General features: G+C 40.6%; 1 protein-coding gene across 2 annotated transcripts in view; it reads left to right on the plus strand.

Moving 5' to 3' along the window:
• Positions 1 to 31: 31 nt before the first annotated feature.
• The window catches only part of CALML6 (calmodulin like 6), a 75,548-nt gene continuing 55,604 nt past the window's right edge, over positions 32 to 19,975 (plus strand). The window contains exons 1-2 of one of the 2 annotated variants that reach the window (XM_043500224.1): positions 32 to 460; positions 1,453 to 1,542. In XM_043500224.1, coding sequence (XP_043356159.1) covers position 1,542 — 1 coding nt within the window. In that variant the 5' untranslated portion in view covers positions 32 to 460; positions 1,453 to 1,541. Of the gene's footprint in view, positions 461 to 1,042; positions 1,211 to 1,452; positions 1,543 to 19,975 lie in introns of those variants that run through there. The other variant, XR_006276430.1, reaches the window with a different exon arrangement.

Consider the following 19,975-nt stretch of genomic DNA (forward strand, 5'->3'; position numbering starts at 1 on the left):
CGAGATGGGGTGGGAAGGGAAGCGGGGTGAGGGAGAGAAGGCGAGGGGCACTGGGGCTAGGGAACAAGGGCCACGAAGGGACTAAGCAAGAGCGGGGGACGAAGCCTTATTTGTGGGGTAAAGCTCCGGGTAGCTTTAGGCGCTGGAGCTTTAGCACTACACTGGCCACCCCCGGCACCGTCCCAGGATTCACGTCCACCAGGCAGAGCCAGCCCCTCTCACACAAAAGCTCTTTAACTAGCCTCTCATGAAACAATGGGGAGCGGGCGACGAGGAGAAGGGAGATCAGTGAAGTATTTCTGGTTGTGCCGTTTGTTTCTCTCTTCGGGACCATGAAACGCAGCGTGGGCGGTTTCGCTTTCTGGTCCCCAGGCTCCATACAGCGGCCGGACTTCTCCTCTGGAGGACTCTCGGGCCCCGCAGCGCTATGATCCTGCAGGGGAAACGTTTAAATCCGGAGGTAACCGTCTCCGTGGCAGGACAACCTTTCCAGCAGTTTAGTAAAGGATCACCCAACTTTTTAAAAAAAAAAATTAAATTTTGAGCGTAGCCTAAGCAAAGGTGCCCTTGCAAAGAAAACAATTCCTTTGATTACAGGTTTCAGAGGAGCAGCCGTGTTAGTCTGTATTCGCAAAAAGAAAAGGAGGACTTGGGGCACCTTAGAGACTAACACATTTATTAGAGCATAAGCTTTCGTGAGCTACAGCTCACTTCATCGGATGCATTTCTAAACCTAGGCATGTTGCAGCACTCGCCCCCTCAGCTGGGGATGTGCTTCCCCCACATCCTTGAAAGTGGGGGGAATGTTTTAAACCCACTTTTTTTTTATGCCCACTGTATTTTCCACCAAATGCATCCGATGAAGTGAGCTGTAGCTCACGAAAGCTTATGCTCTAATAAATGTGTTAGTCTCTAAGGTGCCCCAAGTCCTCCTGAGCTACGGCTCACTGAAGCGAGCTGTAGCTCACGAAAGCTCATGCTCTAATAAATTTGTTAGTCTCTAAGGTGCCCCAAGTCCTCCTTTTCTTTTTGATTACAAAGTTAACATGAGAATAAATTATCCCTCCCAAAAGAAAGTTGGGTTTGAAGAAAGAAAAGGACGCGACGCTAGTCAGAGACCTCAGTGAGGTTTTTTTTTTTTATTATTTTTAAAGATATAAGAAACCTATTCACTTTCAGGATCTTAGAGAAAAAGCTACAAAGCAAGAAGGTTGGAAGTAGTTCCCTTTTACTTTACCACTGGGACTCAGAAACCAAGCAGTGACATCATCTAAAATAATCACACAGATGTCCCTGTAGGGTTTTATTTGTATTGCAGCAGTGCCCATAGCCCCAACAGATTGGAACTCAATGCTACAGATATATAGTAAGAGAGAGTCCCTCCCCCAATGAGTTTCATCTAAATAAGCAAAAGCAAGGATGGGAAACAAAAGTATTATTCTTATTTTACAGCTGGGGATTAAGGTACAGAGAGATCAAGCGATCTCCTGCATCCCAGTTTAGTGACCTAGCAACAAGACCTGCTTTCCTCATGGCACAAAAGTAAGTATACAGATACACCAGTCTTTTTTCATCAACAGCCCACATGCATTTTCCTGTACTTTATTACATTAAGTCACATGTGAGGATTTCTCTTTTTGCCTAACTAATTACAATGAAACCCATAAGAACCAAACAAACTCTTTACCCAGTAAAATCCACAGAAAAAAGGTGGCTTAAAATCCTGTCTGTATGTGTATTGATAAAGCTAGAAAAGAAAAATAACACTAATTGCTTGATAAATCACAGAAAAGAAGTTGCTCCTTGTAGCTTCAAAACTTTCCTCTGTAGGTCAATAATTGTCTCTTTCTCCAGGATTTAAATTGCCAGGTATGTGAGGAAGTGCGTACTGGGAAATGTGTTTGTTTAAAAAAAAAAAAAAAAAAAAAAAGTGACCCCTCCACCCCCTGAGAATTGGATGGTTATGAGTAGTTACTAAGAAAGAGTAAGGATAGTTTTGGTGATTATGATTCAAGAGAATGAGTTACTTGATGTGCGTTTGTATAATATGAAATAACTTAGGTAACTATATTTTTGTTTATTTTTGTTTGTATAATAACTATTCAAATGTGTTTTGAAAAATCTTACATCTTGTGTTTGATGTTACTGGTAAGTTTGAGGGTGAAGTCCTGAACAAAACAGGAAACTTTACTTAGGTGTCTAGATCAGAGGACTGAGCATCACAATTCTTGGGTTACATTCCCAGTTCTACTATTGTTCTGTTGTGTAACCTCAGGCTATTTGCTTATACCCCATTCCTACAAACATTTATGGGTATTTACCTCTATGGAAAGGTACAGTCCCACTGAAGTCAATGGAACTACTCATGTGTAAAGTCGGGCATGTGCCTAGAAGTCCACCAGATTGTGGCCTTGCTCTTTCTTATGCTTAATTTCTCCCATCTGTAAACTAGTGATGAGACTTAACTATTTCAGAGGTTTATTGTCTGCTTTACTGGGTATTGGTAAAGTGTTTTGAAGTGTAATTATAAACACAACTACTGCAATGTTCCAGTCAAAACAGCCTCTTCTCTGAGTGGTAGGGTTTCTTATAGGGTATGTTTCATAATTGTTTATAGATACTGTATATAGGTGTGGATTTTTTTTAAACACTGAGATTAAAATGTCATTTTTGAGACCCTAAACTTTGTGATGAATGAAGGGGAGACCACCCAGTATTCAGTATACAAAAAAGAGATGGCATATGGAAGCTAAAAACATGTACTGTTAAGCAGAGTTCAGGCCTTAGTGCTCTTTTGGAATTTCATCAGCTTTAATTGCCAAAACAGATTGGCCCCTTTCCAGTCTGACTATGTCCAGAAGTGTCTTGGCAGATTTAAAATCCAAAAAGGTATTTTGTCTTTAAACAAGGCTCTGAGCTTGTTAAGAAGTTGAAAACCACCTTTTAGTCTTCTGAGTGGTATCTTTCCCTGGGGTTAGGTCCCATCTCCTTCCCCGTATTACTAGACTTAAATATATATGGCATGAATCGTTTGTTATAACCATACTATAACAAACCACTGAACATTTCTTCCCCTTAATTTCAAGCACCTGTGACGCTAGATGACACACATTACTACTGCTTTGCCCTGCTTTATATGTCTGCTCCATTCTTACATGCTGCTCATAAAGGCAAATTTACATGAATCCTGAGCTTTTGGAAAATATGCCTTCACAATTCTAGACTGCTCCTCAACCAGGAATCCATCTCATTTTTACCTTTTTCAGTATTGTATGAGAACTATGGACTAAATTCTGTGCTATGTTAGATGTGGGCTGTGCAACCTACTTCAGTATATGAGGGGTTTGGTAAGAGATTTGAACGGACAAAACCTAGTCCTAGTGTCTAATTTCAAGTTCTTCCTCCCTAAGTGCATACTCACAATGCAGCTTTGGAGCAGTTCCTGTTAGAAATGTTCCCATTCCAGTTGCTTGATTATAATTCACCTCTCAACAAAAATTATGAATAATACGAAGTTATACTATTAGCCTGAAAAGAAAAAAGAGAGGACATTGTATTTTATTTATTTATTTAAAGACTGACTAACTGGACAAGTTAGTTCTATTGCATTTTAAAAACTGTCAAAATGGTTTCTCTTTGCTGTCTGCACATAGTGACAATTTGAAAGTTACGGTGTACACATAATATCCATTTTGCAACACAGCAAATGCCTATTTTTCATATAATATGTTACATAAAATGAAATGTGCTTAATACTATAACCCAGGACAAAAGTGTGCTGTAGTCCCCAAAGAAAAGTTAACGTATTATAGGAATCTAGTAAAGTTTAGCTGTCAGATGCCAGCTGAAACAATGGTTGGAATCTTGAAACATATTTGCTAGTGTAGCTATGGCCTGGCTACCTAGGCTTCAGAAGAAACTTCCTCTCTGAGCAGGTTATTCCATAATTCTCCATTATGGAATTTCTTGCACTTTCCTCTGAACCATCTGGTATTTACTGCTGTTAAAGACAGGATACTGAACTAGCTGGACTTTTGGGCTGATCTGGTATGGCAGTTTCTATGTTCCTTTGAAAACTGCTTCAAACATGGCTACAAGGCTTCACATAGTTATAGACTGAGGCTGTTTTTTTTACTATTATGTTCCCAGAAACCCTATGATCTTGGGAAGCAAGAGTCTTGCAGGTTGCACCCTAACATAAGACGAGTGTGTTACGGTGCATTGCACATTGCTAGTAAAGCTGTGAAAAATCGTTGTTCAATTGCACAGGAACTATAAGCCTTTTGTGTGGAACACAAAGAAGCTGGTTGATAAAAATGAGAATATTCAACTTACTGTTGTATCACTATGAAACATTTGCAAGTAGAAAGAAAAGGAGTACTTGTGGCACCTTAGAGACTAACAAATTTATTAGAGCATAAGCTTTCGTGAGCTACAGCTCACTTCATCGGATGCATTTGGTGGAAAAAACAGAGGAGAGATTTATATACACACACACACACACACACACACGCACACAGAGAACATGAAACAATGGGTTTATCATACACACTGTAAGGAGAGTGATCACTTAAGATAAGCCATCACCAGCAGCAGGGGGGGGAAAGGAGGAAAACCTTTCATGGTGACAAGCAAGGTAGGCTAATTCCAGCAGCTAACAAGAATATCAGAGGAACAGTGGGGGGTGGGGTGGGAGGGAGAAATACCATGGGGAAATAGTTTTACTTTGTGTAATGACTCATCCATTCCCAGTCTGTATTCAAGCCTAAGTTAATTGTATCCAGTTTGCAAATTAATTCCAATTCAGCAGTCTCTCGTTGGAGTCTGTTTTTGAAGCTTTTTTGTTGAAGTATAGCCACTCTTAGGTCTGTGATCGAGTGACCAGAGAGATCGAAGTGTTCTCCAACTGGTTTTTGAATGTTATAATTCTTGACGTCTGATTTGTGTCCATTCATTCTTTTACATAGAGACTGTCCAGTTTGGCCAATGTACATGGCAGAGGGGCATTGCTGGCACATGATGGCATATATCACATTGGTAGATGCGCAGGTGAACGAGCCTCTGATAGTGTGGCTGATGTGATTAGGCCCTATGATGGTATCCCCTGAAGAGATATGTGGACAGAGTTGGCAACGGGCTTTGTTGCAAGGATAGGTTCCTGGGTTAGTGGTTCTGTTGTGTGGTGTGTGGTTGCTGGTGAGTATTTGCTTCAGATTGGGGGGCTGTCTGTAAGCAAGGACTGGTCTGTCTCCCAAGATCTGAGAGAGTGATGGCTCGTCCTTCAGGATAGGTTGTAGATCCTTGATGATGCGTTGGAGAGGTTTTAGTTGGGGGCTGAAGGTGATGGCTAATGGCGTTCTGTTGTTTTCTTTGTTGGGCCTGTCCTGTAGTAGGTGACTTCTGGGTACTCTTCTGGCTCTGTCAATCTGTTTCTTCACTTCAGCATGTGGGTATTGTAGTTGTAGGAATGCATGATAGAGATCTTGTAGGTGTTTGTCTCTGTCTGAGGGGTTGGAGCAAATGCGGTTATATCGTAGCGCTTGGCTGTAGACAATGGATCGAGTGGTATGATCTGGATGAAAGCTAGAGGCATGTAGGTAGGAATAGCGGTCAGTAGGTTTCCGATATAGGGTGGTGTTTATGTGACCATCGCTTATTAGCACCGTAGTGTCCAGGAAGTGGATCTCTTGTGTGGACTGATCCAGGCTGAGGTTGATGGTGGGATGGAAATTGTTGAAATCATGGTGGAATTCCTCAAGAGCTTCTTTTCCATGGGTCCAGATGATGAAGATGTCATCAATGTAGCGCAAGTAGAGTAGGGGCATTAGGGGACGAGAGCTGAGGAAGCGTTGTTCTAAGTCAGCCATAAAAATGTTGGCATACTGTGGGGCCATGCAGGTACCCATCGCAGTGCCGCTGATTTGAAGGTATACATTGTCACCAAATGTGAAATAGTTATGGGTCAGGACAAAGTCACAAAGTTCAGCCACCAGGTTAGCCGTGACATTATTGGGGATACTGTTCCTGACGGCTTGTAGCCCATCTTTGTGTGGAATGTTGGTGTAGAGGTCTTCTACATCCATAGTGGCTAGGATGGTGTTTTTAGGAAGATCACCAATGGACTGTAGTTTCCTCAGGAAGTCAGTGGTGTCTCGAAGATAGCTGGGAGTGCTGGTAACGAAGGGCCTGAGGAGGGAGTCTACATAGCCAGACAATCCTGCTGTCAGGGTGCCAATGCCTGAGATGATGGGGCGTCCAGGATTTCCAGGTTTATGGATCTTGGGTAGCAGATAGAATACCCCAGGTCGGGGCTCCAGGGGTGTGTCTGTGCGGATTTGTTCTTGTGCTTTTTCAGGGAGTTTCTTGAGCAAATGCTGTAGTTTCTTTTGGTAACTCTCAGTGGGATCAGAGGGTAATGGCTTGTAGAAAGTGGTGTTGGAGAGCTGCCTAGTAGCCTCTTGTTCATACTCCGACCTATTCATGATGACGACAGCACCTCCTTTGTCAGCCTTTTTGATTATGATGTCAGAGTTGTTTCTGAGGCTGTGGATGGCACTGTGTTCTGCATGGCTGAGGTTATGGGGTAAGCGATGCTGCTTTTCCACAATTTCAGCTCATGCACGTCGGCGGAAGCAGTCTATGTAGAAATCCAGGCTGCTGTTTCGACCTTCAGGAGGAGTCCACCCAGAATCCTTCTTTTTGTAGTGTTGGCAGGAAGGTCTCTGTGGGTTAATATGTTGGTCAGTGGTGTGTTGGAAATATTCCTTGAGTCTGAGACGTCGAAAATAGGATTCTAGGTCACCACAGAACTGTATCATGTTCGTGGGGGTGGAGGGGCAAAAGGAGAGGCCCCGAGATAGGACAGATTCTTCTGCTGGGCTAAGAGTATAGTTGGATAGATTAACAATATTGCTGGGTGGGTTACGGGAACCATTGTTGTGGCCCCTTGTGGCATATAGTAGTTTAGATAGCTTAGTGTCCTTTTTCTTTTGTAGAGAAGCAAAGTGTGTTTTGTAAATGGCTTGTCTAGTTTTTGTAAAGTCCAGCCACGAGGAAGTTTGTGTGGAAGGTTGGTTCTTTATGAGAGTATCCAGTTTTGAGAGCTCATTCTTAATCTTTCCCTGTTTGCTGTAGAGGATGTTGATCAGGTGGTTCCGCAGTTTCCTTGAGAGTGTGTGGCACAAGCTGTCAGCATAGTCTGTGTGGTATGTAGATTGTAATGGATTTTTTACCTTCAGTCCTTTCGGTATGATGTCCATCTGTTTGCATTTGGAGAGGAAGATGATGTCTGTCTGTATCTGTGCGAGTTTTTTCATGAAGTTGACAGATTTCCACTCTATACGGCTAAATTCAGTGCCTTGCATAATGACAGGTTTCAGAGTAGCAGCCGTGTTAGTCTGTATTCGCAAAAAGAAAAGGAGTACTTGTGGCACCTTAGAGACTAACAAATTTATTAGAGCATAAGCTTTCGTGAGCTACAGCTCACTTCATCGGATGCATTTGGTGGAAAAAACAGAGGAGAGATTTATATACACACACACACAGAGAACATGAAACAATGGGTTTATCATACACACTGTAAGGAGAGTGATCACTTAAGATAAGCCATCACCAGCAGCAGGGGGCGGAAAGGAGGAAAACCTTTCATGGTGACAAGCAAGGTAGGCTAATTCCAGCAGTTAACAAGAATATCAGAGGAACAGTGGGAAGTAGGGAACAGTTGTGCCACACACAATTTTAGTTAGCTGCCAGTTCCAGACTTACAGGACTTCCCCTTTAGACCAAGATAGTATTTGATTTCATACACAGTGAAGAGCTATATTCTAGCTTTCAACCCCCAGACTTCACTCACACTCTTGTAGTCATGTGATTGCTGCTAACGCACAAAAAATTGAGGTCCAAGGGTTAAAAATATCCGTGCAGATATTAATGTGTAAACATTAACTTTGAAACCATTGTGTACCAGAAATGCTGTCTCCGCCCTGGCCCCCAAAGGTCTTGAAATGAAAGGTGGAGTTGTCAAATGGTTAGAGCAGGGAAGTGGGGTAACAATTACTGGGTTGTTTCTTGCTCTGCCACACTTACATGTGATCTTGGGCAAACCTTTTCACCTGTCTATGGCTCAATTACCCCACCTGTAAAAGAGTTACAATAATACTTGTCCACAGGGGTGTTGTGAGACTTAGTGTTCAAAAAATGCTTTGAGATCCTCGCTTGAAAGGTGCTAGAGAAGTGCAAATATTTTCATTCTAGTGTTTAATTAGGATTGGTTTAAAAATAAATGGACTTGGATATGACAGTTTCTTCTTTTGTTTGTAGATCTTGTTTGGCTTATCAATACCTGTGGTTCAGCAGGTCTCTCCTCTTCACCAAAATTACAAAATATTTTAAAAGTTGCAGGGAACTGGAAGTGTTATTTACCTGAAGGTTATTTTATATTTCAGATTTCCGGGTGCCTAGAATTAATACACTAGGACTCAATATTAAGCAAATAATTTGCAACTTTTTAGAAAACGTAATGTTAGTCTACCTAAAACTAAATCCCATATCTTCTGATCCCAGCATACACTGGGGCTTCTTGTGCAAAATTTGAGAAAACCTCTCTACTTTGATTGTCCTAAAATATGGTCAGGAACATATGGGATCATTCTTATTCAGTAGGTTATTACAGCTAAGCTTAACCTGCTTCATTTTTACAGAACTAATATACACTGATTATCTACATCCACAGCAAGTGAATTTTAGGTCAAAAGCTATATATCGAATGAAGTAGCCAAAAGAGAGGTGTGTGTGTGCGCGTGTGTGTGTGTGCGCGTGTGTGTGTGCGCGCGTGCGCACGCACGCACACGTGTCTGGGCACAAAATCTACTTTCTTGCCCTTTATCATGTTGCAAATGAAAAAAGAGAAGTAACATTTTTGATAGATAGGTGATATACTATCTTAAATCAGTAAGTAGAATTTACAGTACTTGCACAAATGATAAAAATCCTGATCCTGCAATAAGCTCTGTGCTAGGCCCATTGCAGAACTCGGGCCTAAATATCAAATATCTTGCATATTATAATGAACTTAATTCCATTATCATTGCAAACAATGAATAAAGTAACATTTACTAACCCATTACAAACTTTAATCTGGATACCCATTGTTTAATGTTGCAGATGTTATGGATAACAATTGCTATAAAACTTAGTGGTAAAATGGAATTATTCTATTTGTTACATATGCTTAGAACTTCAAAATTTTATTCCTAGAGCTTGACTGTGATAAGTGCTGAGCACCTGCAGCTCTCGCTGACCTTAAAAAGAGGCATCAAGAGCATGCAGTTAGTGACAATTTCAGTAGGGGGCTCCAAAACTGAGTATGTGATTCAGTGACAACTGAAATCAGTTGACTTCCATTGGATCTATTGATTTCAGTGGGCATTGACTAAGGTCTTTTGAGAGAAATAGTCTTATCTCAGATGACAGGGTGTCTTAAAAATATAATTATATGGACAGAAAGATTAGGTGTAAAAGCAATTTGAAAATCATCAAATAGGGCTGTGAAAAAAAGAGTATTGTTTAGATAGCAAATTACCAGCTAAAATTCAACCAACTTAGTTTGGGGAATACACTTATTTCCCTATACCAATTATCTTTTCTTTTCTACTGCCATACGTTTAATTAAAAAGAGAAATTGTATAAATTAAATATTTCTAACTTCAGATACTCTTTCAGGGAATAATCTGAAAGTGTGATGTAAGAGTGTTGGTTTGATTCTGGAATATGAGGTGGTCTCTTAGTTTATTATTTTGGTTGTTTTTAGAAATTTTAGTCCCCTAAAATTTCTCAGTTGGAAGTCACCAAATAGAAGCCTTAGCAATATGTACTTTTCTGCTACATGTGCATTATTGTTGTACATTAAATGGAGCCATAGAACTTTTTCTTTTTTCTGCCTTGTCTTACGGAATGGTATTTATATCTGTCTGTTGATAATCACCTGCTTTCCCCAAGTCTAGGAGCAAGTTCCTTTCCCCAAAGTCTAGGAGCAACTGAACTCATCATAAGATTCATACAGCATTTTACTTGGATATAATTTGTAAAGTTGAAATCATTCAGATAAAAGAACAATACTATTTGTATGCAAAAATTAATCACCTTCTAAGAAACAGGGAAAACTGCTGACAAAATACTCTACACTAAAACGTATTATATTTCTAAACAATATGTAATAATGTCACTTGCAGATAATCTCTTTTGTGAACTGAGTTATACTTTGGGGACTAAATTAGGTCTTTACTCTTCTTGTTTAACAAAGATCATTCTCTCTTGGGTATAGGATATATCCCTCTTTCCTTCTTTCTTACTTTAAATGTGTTTCTCTGACTCCTGCATACTTGGAAAAGGATAATGTTCTCACTTTAATTGTTATACAGAAAAGATCTAATACAGATGTCTCTGAAAAGTAGGTACTGCTACGGATTGTTCATTGAACATTGTTGGTGTACTTGAACCTGTACAGAATTTAGAGAAAAACAGAGTCCCTGCCTGCCAGGTGTTCAACAGAGCTATTATGTTTTGGTTTAGTGAAAAAGTAACCTTTATTAATCTTTTAAATTAATAAAATTTGTTTTACAACACTTAGGGTAATCTAAAATTATTTGATTGAGTTCTTTATCTTTCTGTCTAAAAATTTATATAAGTTAAACATGAGTTGGAGAGTATTTTATATGTATTTAAGGATGGCAGAAAAAGTAGAAATTTGGCAAAGGAACTAGAAAGAGAACTTGAATGGACTATTAATAGCCAATCAAGTATCACTGGCTGATTAGCAGTAGAAATAGTCAATATTTCTATTATGGCAGTGCTCAAAAGCCCCAATTAGGGGCCTCGTGGTGCTGGGGATGTACAAATACAGATAAGAAGCAATCCTTGCTTTCATTTGCAGTCAGAGACTGTAAAGAACCCAGATTTTGGTGATGAGAGAGGATCCTGGAACTGGAAGATTTTAGAAATAGACTGAGATTGATCTTTAAAAGGGAAATATCAGAAAAATGGCTAGATGAAAATTACACATTATTCAACAGTCCTACTTCTTGTGGTATTCAGAATCTTATCTGCTTATCTAACTGTTAAAAATAAGATTTGATTACTTTTAACTAATTTACATTATAAAGCAACCACAGCAGTGGGAGAGCAAGCTCATGCAACACCTTGAGAATTGTTAACCAATTTCGTGTTGCAAATCTTTATTAATAGTGATAGTGCATAAGCCAGAAAGAACCCAGCTTTACTTTCAGATCGCAGGTTGAGTTTGCAGGGCTGTAGCATTAACTTGCTTTGGCAAATTGTGCTGGGACTTCCACTGGTTTGGAGGAAGTCCCTTCCCAATCCCAGCTCCCTTGGAACTGCTAATGACCCAGTCAGGTGGATGCTGGCATATGAACTTCTCTCTCCCCTTTATATACACCTATTACTTCAACTTTTCTCCATCAGAAATTTAGGAGTGGATGAACCATCCTTATCTTATAGCCTTTAGGGTCAGAAGCTGCAAATGAACTCTCTAATAAAGGTCCCAGCTGAAAGTGCACTCCAATTTGTGTAGTCCTTTTATTGGATGTGTGTATTATTTAATATGTGTGCCCTCCCTCCCTACTGCTGTTTCAATAATTTAATTTAATCCATGTATTTCCGTATTCATGTATATTTACATTTGTACCTAATACGTTGTCTAAAACATGTTTAAAAAACCCATAAAGCAAAAACGTTAATCTTACACTTCAGTCAAAACTCAGTCAGGTTGGATTTAGTCTTAATCTGATCTATTCCAACCAGCAGTTTCATAGCCGGTGTCTTTTGTCTGAGAAACTGTACACAAACAATTCTGGGAAAAAGTTCAGTGCCAAGGAAATTATTGGCAAAGGTTTACAGACCTGTTCAGATTTTGTTAGTAGCCTTAGTAGGTGTGGAATGGTTATTTTTAATGATTTTTAATGTCTAAAACACTAAGGCCAAATTTTAATATTATACAGTATCTAACAAAATGTTAGTTCCATATCCTGGCATGCAATTTTCTGCAGTTCTTGGACATAGCATCTGAATTGGCACAACATAACGTGGCATTGTTTCATTACCAGGAAGTATACTTGGTATGTATATATACTGATTAAATGTTTATACATACTGTATTTATATATAACAGGGTTCAAAAAAGAACTAGATAAGTTTATGGAAAATAGGTCCATCAATGGCTATTAGCCAGGATAGGAGGGATGGTGTCCCTAGCTTGTGTTTGCCAGAAGCTGAGAATGGGCAACAAGGGATGGATCACTTGGTGATTACCTGTTCTGTTCATTCCCTCTGAAGTACCTGGCATTGGCCACTGTTGGAAGACAGGATACTGGGCTAAATGGACCTTTGGTCTGACCCAGTAGGGTCTTTCTTATGTTCTTATATAACTTAGGTAGAAGTGCAGATAATTTATAATAAACTAAGGGCAGAATTTGCCTGTAAAGATATTTCAGCAAAAGCTTTGTAAAAGGTTAATTCAAAATCAGATGGTTTGAGTAAACTCCAGTATGACTAGATTTACTACATATATCTATACTCTTACGGAAATATTTATTTTCATCTCATATAGAGATAACATTTATTAATATACTGTGAGGGGAAAGTTTCACTTGAGGTAGCATATATTGTCGTAGAGTCCATGAGCTCCTTTCATGACCATATGTTAAAAAAGATAGATATATATATTATAAATGAGAAATTCAGAACCATATTCCCCACCATCAATACAGGTGGTAAACCTCCCAAGTCAGATCCTAAGCTGGTGTAAATTGATGTAGTTCCATTTAAGTCACACAACTATGCCAGTTTACAGCAGCTAAAGAACTAGGATCCTCCCCAGAGTGATTTCTGTGAGAGTTCCTAATTCCAGCAGCCTCCTCCCTAATCTTGCTATCTGCAGGCATTGCAGTGGGCCACCATCAGACTCTTCTGATGGTGTGTGTTGAAACAGAGCAAGGACTGTAACATTTCCTGTCTGTTCTGTTGTGTATATGTCTGTGTGAAGGCAGGTGTGCAATTCAGTGGTCTTGTAAGTGGATTGTTGGAAAAGTTAGCCTTGATTTTGATCTGCTTTGAAGTCTCATCCCATTTGGTCCAACAACAAAAAAAGAAAAAAACAAATGTAAAAGAGACACACCCAAAAACCTCACTCTGCCAGAATCATCAACTTGCCTTTCCTCAAAACTACATGAAACTTTGAGTTTTGCATCATTTTAACTCAGAACCATACATTAGCCCCAGCACCATTCAAAGGGATCACAAACCTTTTGCCTATGCTGGAGCTTTGTAGGCTTGTTGCTCTTTGCCAACTCTTATTAACAATGCAATGAAAATCATGGCTGTTGGTTTCTGAGGAGGAGCCCAGGTAGCAAATTGTCTAGATCACATTCATTTTTTAGATTTTTTTTTTTTAATTCAAAGTTAATACTCAGTGACCACAGGAGGAGGAAAAGGTGGGAGTAACTAGCTCCATCTCCTTAATTACATTCTTAAGTTCCAAGGTTTTTTCAACTTGCCTATTGCTATGGAACAAAAAAGTTATTTTAAATACTTTCTGAAACTGGAAAACAGAAAATTAGCAACAGTATTCTGACCAGGAGGGAGTCTTCAGGGAGGATCTTTAAGGAGGAAAGTGGGGTGCACGGAGAGGAGAATCTAGTTAGGAGGGTTATAGCATGATCTAGTAGTAAGAGCAGGAAAGACAGGGAATCAGGATTCCTGAGTTCTATTAATAGCTTTTCCCTGACATGTAACAGGGCTTTGAATGAGACACTTAGCTGCTCTGTACTTGAAATTACTTCTCTGTTAAATGGGTACATCTGGGAAATGGATCCTAGCACCAAACGTCTAGCTGCAGCATCAGTATGGATGTGGGTGTATGGAGTCTGGGTCATGCACAGCTCAACAATGTGGACTCCTAGAGGCCAGTTTGGGTAGCACATGCCTATATGCATGCTAGCCAGGACCTGGATACATGTTGCAGCGTAGATTATTCTAAGAACATTTACTTAATTCACAGCAGTGTTGAGATGCTTTCCATAAGCCACTCTGAGATCCTTTGAAAAAAGGCACTATATAAATATGCAAAGAGGTATAAACAAATGGGAAAAGGTGCCTTTTTTCCCAAATAGGTGTGAAAGCAGTGTAAAGAGATGCACAGTTTTGGTTGAAGGTAGCCTAAAGTCTGCTGCATGAAGAAGGCAGTGGGTATGGCTTGGAGATCCATTCCCCAACCACAAGATAGCAAGGAGAATAAAGGCAATTGAAGGACAGTAGTATTCCTGTAGGCCTCATCCTACTACCTTAATGGGCAAATGAATTACCAGTAAATACATGTAAAATACTCTTGTAGATATGCGTCTCCCCTTATACATCTTCCTGGTTTGAGATTAAATAAGTTATATGGGGACAGTGCATATTGCTCTACCTCCACATGCACTAGTGGTCCTCATACATACAGTTGCACTTCCTGGCAGACCTGGACCAAGCAGCTTTTATTTCAGGGGGCAACCCTCATTCATCATCTAATACCCTGCACCCACATTAAATCAATGTAGACAGCATGCCATATTTCAGCTATATAATGCCGCCCAAAAGTTCATGTATAATGCTTTTCATGAGTAAATCTCAAAGCACTTTACAAAGAAGGTTAGTGTTGTTATGCCCATTTTAGAGATGGGGAAATGGGGGCACAGAGACATGAAGGGACTTGGGCAAGGTCACTCAGTAGGCTAGTGACAGAGCTGGGAACAGGACCCAAGTCTTATGAGTTTCAATCTAGTGCCTTGTCTGCTAGGTCACTAGTTTTGCAAGGAGCCCCATATTGTGATTCAAATGTATGATTCTGCAGTGTATATTATTTTGTACCACAAAATAACAGAGGGTGCCTGTTAAACCAAGCTTTGTTCTGTATTTTTCACAAATTTGTCCATTTTTCCCTTTGAAACATAGGGGATTGCCCAAGCTGGTCTTGCTCACTTGTGCTTTGCCCTTCCTCTTTTTCACCCCTTTTCATTTTCCATTTGTTCAAACTGTGCTGGAAAGTCCCTGTGGAACAATCTTTTTGTGTGTTTCTCTGCAATCAGGATTGTGGCCAGGCACTTCTTCAGTGTACTGTTGATTATGCATCGGGGTCTTGCTCTGTTTTTCCTTCATATTCATGTGTGTATCCTTAGCCAGCATTTTGCCCTATACTTTTAAACTCAGTTGGCCAGATCTTTGCCTCTAGAAGAGCTCCTTTATCCCACCCCAGCTGTGCAAAGGGTCTGTAAAGCTGCCTTAGCTGAATAAATGGATATTTTCTCATCATAGGTGAACCTCCATGTGGCATAAAGCCAATAAAGCTGGCTCTATGCTCCTTCTTCTGCCCCTCCCTCTGCCCACTATAGGGAGCATGATCAGAGTGCTGCTATCCTCTGGTGATCATCAGCCAGACTATTGATTCCTTGAGGACTATTTGTTAGCTGATACAAATTAAAGCAGCCCAGTGGTTGATCAAACTTGTGCTGAGAGCTGAACCTGCTCCTGGCAGCCCCAGGTACTGGGAGATTGCAAAATTGATGTATAGTCACCTTTTTCCATCACCTCTGGTTATGCATTGAGCTTAGGTCAGCTAAATCTGGGGATATGACCCTGTAACTATGCCCTGTCCTCAGCATATGTAGGGAAACTAAAGGAGAGAGCGTGAGGATAGCCACAGTTAGGTGTATGGAAGCCTGTCTCACCTTCCCTCCCACACACAATTACTGTAAATGTAATGACAGGTTTCAGAGTAGCAGCCGTGTTAGTCTGTATTCGCAAAAAGAAAAGGAGTACTTGTGGCACCTTAGAGACTAACAAATTTATTTGAGCATAAGCTTTCGTGAGCTACAGCATCCGATGATGAAGTGAGCTGTAGCTCACGAAAGCTTATGCTCTAATAAATTTGTTAGTCTCTAAGGTGCCACAAGTACTCCTTTTCTTTTTGTAAATGTAATAAAGATGCTGGATACAGCAAAGTGAATCTCAAGTGATAAATGGCATTATCATCATGATCAGACCCTGTTCTATATATTTCTGTGTTTTCTGCTAACTAAATGACCTTTGTATTACCATTTCAGTGGCATGAATTCAAACTCATGAAGCAGCTGATGAGTAGAAGTTAATACTAAATATTTTTTCCCTTTTAAGGGGCTTTTCCTCAGGGGGATCATTGCCTCATTGAACAACTAACAGATAAACAACGGGTACCTTGGAAATGCAGAGAGTTTAGGATCCACTTTGAGGATTCAGCCTAACTACTGAAATTTCCATGATGTCAAATGCATCCGTCCTGCAGTAAAGTGTGCCCATGGGAAGTACCTCCAAATACAGAGGAGAATCTGCTTATCAAGTTGCATGTCAGTTTCCTACAGAGCACTCTTTACTCCTTGACAGAATGCAGTTTCAGGAAATGGCCACAGCCATCACAGGGAAGCTGTTACAAAACATGCTGGAATTATTGACGAGAGCGCTGTTCCTCCAAATAGACCATGTCTTATTTTATTGCTGCAATTGCAATGTAGCTTCAGTGCTGCTGCAGATTCCAGGATCTAGACATCAACACAACCAGGTTTATAAAGCAAAAAATATTTCACTCGGTGTTAAGCTAAGAAGGATCCAGTGCACAAACTGAGGGGTTTATTCCAGTGTCCATTCATTAATAATCAAACAAGGCCCATAGAGCCAACATTTGTGATACAAGAAAGGGCTAACTAAGGGAGACTCAGAAAATAAATGCCCCTTCATTTTATTGTAATAGATAGTAAAATTAATAGATTCACTAAGGGCGATTCCTGTTCCCCAAGACCCAGTTTTGATGCAGGGAGACTTCACTAGGGCTGCAGCTAGGATGGTGGTGAGAGGGATTTTGCAGAACATCTGGCTTCTTGCATGCCATTCCATGGGTGGCCACTGGCCATGGTTAATGGATCTGGTTCTGGCCATGGAAAACAACTCAAAGCTAAGAAGGAAAAACTCCTGCCTAGCTCGCCATGTGGACATTTAAAAGGCAGCTCCAAAAGAAGTTGCTGTGAATGCTACATAATGTGCGTAGATGTTTATCAAAGCCTTTGCTAGTGCTCCACCTGGTAGACTGTTGTTTAAACTGCCCTGTGAGCCCTAGGGGCTGAGGGTACAACATGGGAATGAATAAAGAACTGGTTAAATGAGGAGTGCAAAGAACTGTTGCAAGAGGAGCTGTGGGAATCATTAGACACCAGGTCCCATGGTATATGAGCTTAGTTACTTTTGTTCCCTCTTGTGAACATTTTGGACAGAAGAGCAGTGCATACTGGGAAAGGTAGAGAAAATTAGTACAAAGAGTGCATTAAATCAGGATCAGTTAATCCTTGTGATTTGAGCCCAGCAGATTAGGGGAGCCCAAATGCAGCAGTCATTATGAAAGTGATCCGCATACTGTATTTCCTCACTTGACTGGGGCAGGAGGAGCTAGGAAGGGAAATTCATGGAGAGCTTGGGAGGAACAAGAATGAAGAAGTCTGTTTCTGGGGGCAAGGCAGAGAAAAGAAGATAAATGAGCTGAGGAGCCCCAGTGTTTGGTTCCAGGTTCCATTCCATCTTGCTCTTTGTTCTTGCAGTGAAATGACTGCTCTATGTATCTCAATCCCTCTGTGAACAGAGAGGTGAATCCTCCAAATGACTGAATGAGAACTTTCCCTAGGGCCTCCAGGATCTGATTACAAAGCATGGCCCAACTTTCAAACCACTTGTCAGCAAGGATCCCAGTTCAGTGATGCCCTCTCTGGCAAGCACCTGTTAGAAAAAAAATGGCTGTTAAAAGCCAGGTTTCCATGCAACAAAACAAAACATACACAAAGTAAAACTTGTCCTAAGCCACAACCCAGGGGAACAGCTAGAAACAGTTGCCTAGCAGAGCTGGCTCTTTAACTAAAGGTCAAATGAGAGAGTACTGGGAGCCTGGGGAAGACTTTAAAGTGATTGTTTACTCGAAAAGGGGCCTTCAAGGCAGGTTCCAAAGTATTCAGATAAAGTGAAGCCCTTTTAAAAAAGCAAATGGCAAACTTGGCCCATGCTTACCTCTCCTCCCCCTTCCTGCACTCCTCTCCCCCCTCTATCTCCCTTTTCATTTAACCTTTCCCCCTCTCTTCAGACAATGACAGACCATTGAGCACTATAGTACAGAGATTTGAACACCCAGATTTGAAATATTCATTCCATTGAAGTCAGTAGGAGTGTTGCTGCTGGCTTCAACAGAGATAGGGTTTCACCTTGGATGTTTAAATCCTCTAGGTGGCTATGAAAATCCCATCCTATATGACCTGTGGTGCAAATGGCAAACACCATTAAGGAAAGGAGGCTGGAGCATGTGCTCAGCTTTATGGATAAGACCTACCACAAACTGAATGCATCCGATGAAGTGAGCTGTAGCTCACGAAAGCTTATGCTCAAATAAATTTGTTAGTCTCTAAGGTGCCCCAAGTCCTCCTTTTCTTTTTGCGAATACAGACTAACACGGCTGCTACTCTGAAACCACAAACTGAGTGATTTCAATTATTCAAGGTTGGAATGATTTAAATCAAAGGAACCTCATGATAGTAATCAGGAGCGCATTTGAGGGGATTTTTAGCGGTATTCTTATACATATTTTTGTGATACTTACTATAGCTTGTAAAAAAATAATAAAGAAAATAAGCCAAAATTTATGAACTGTTGGGAGTGTAAAATCTCGGGATAAAAGCTAGAAAGAGGTTTCTTAAAATGCCACTGAATGGGCATTGTCTTACCTTTTCTAGCTCACTCTTGCACCTATTTAGTCAATAGCAAAACTCTCATTGCTTACAGTGGGAGTAGGGTTGGGTTCATATTCTTCTGAGCTGAAATACATGCTCCTTCACAAAACATATCCCTAATATCTCACCATTGTCACACTTTAGTGGCTGTTATATGTGAATGGTATCACCCTCTTAACTGAAGATCTCTGCTGTCTTTCTGTTATCTCTTTGGTTTACCCCAGGAGTTGCAGCACAGGGTTTGCTATTTTAGTGGCAGGTTTCAGAGTAGCAGCCGTGTTAGTCTGTATTCGCAAAAAGAAAAGGAGTACTTGTGGCACCTTAGAGACTAACAAATTTATTAGAGCATAAGCTTTCGTGAGCTACAGCTCACTTCATCGGATGCATTTGGTGGAAAATACAGAGGGGAGATTGATATACACACACAGAGAACATGAAACAACGGGTTTATCATACACACTGTAAGGAGAGTGATCACTTAAGATAAGCCATCACCAGCAGCGGGGGGGGGGCGGCGGGGGAGGAGGAATACCTTTCATGGTGACAAGCAAGGTAGGCTATTTCCAGCAGTTAACAAGAATATCTGAGGAACAGTGGGGGATAGGGTGGGGGGGAGAAATAACATGGGGAAATAGTTTTACTTTGTGTAATGACTCATCCATTCCCAGTCTCTATTCAAGCCTAAGTTAATTGTATCCAGTTTGCAAATTAATTCCAATTCAGCAGTCTCTCGTTGAAGTCTGTTTTTGAAGCTTTTTTGTTGAAGTATAGCCACTCTTAGGTCTGTGATCGAGTGACCGGAGAGATTGAAGTGTTCTCCAACTGGTTTTTTGAATGTTATAATTCTTGACATCTGATTTGTGTCCATTCATTCTTTTACATAGAGACTGTCCAGTTTGACCAATGTGCATGGCAGAGGGGCATGGCTGGCACATGATGGCATATATCACATTGGTAGATGCGCAGGTGAACGAGCCTCTGATCATGTGGCTGATGTGATTAGGCCCTCTGATGGTGTCCCCTGAATAGATATGTGGACAGAGTTGGCAACGGGCTTTGTTGCAAGGATAGGTTCCTGGGTTAGTGGTTCTGTTGTGTGGTGTGTGGTTGCTGGTGAGTATTTGCTTCAGGTT

This window comes from Dermochelys coriacea, chromosome 18, assembly GCF_009764565.3.
Source record: "Dermochelys coriacea isolate rDerCor1 chromosome 18, rDerCor1.pri.v4, whole genome shotgun sequence".
In the NCBI taxonomy this organism is placed as follows: domain Eukaryota; kingdom Metazoa; phylum Chordata; order Testudines; family Dermochelyidae; genus Dermochelys; species Dermochelys coriacea.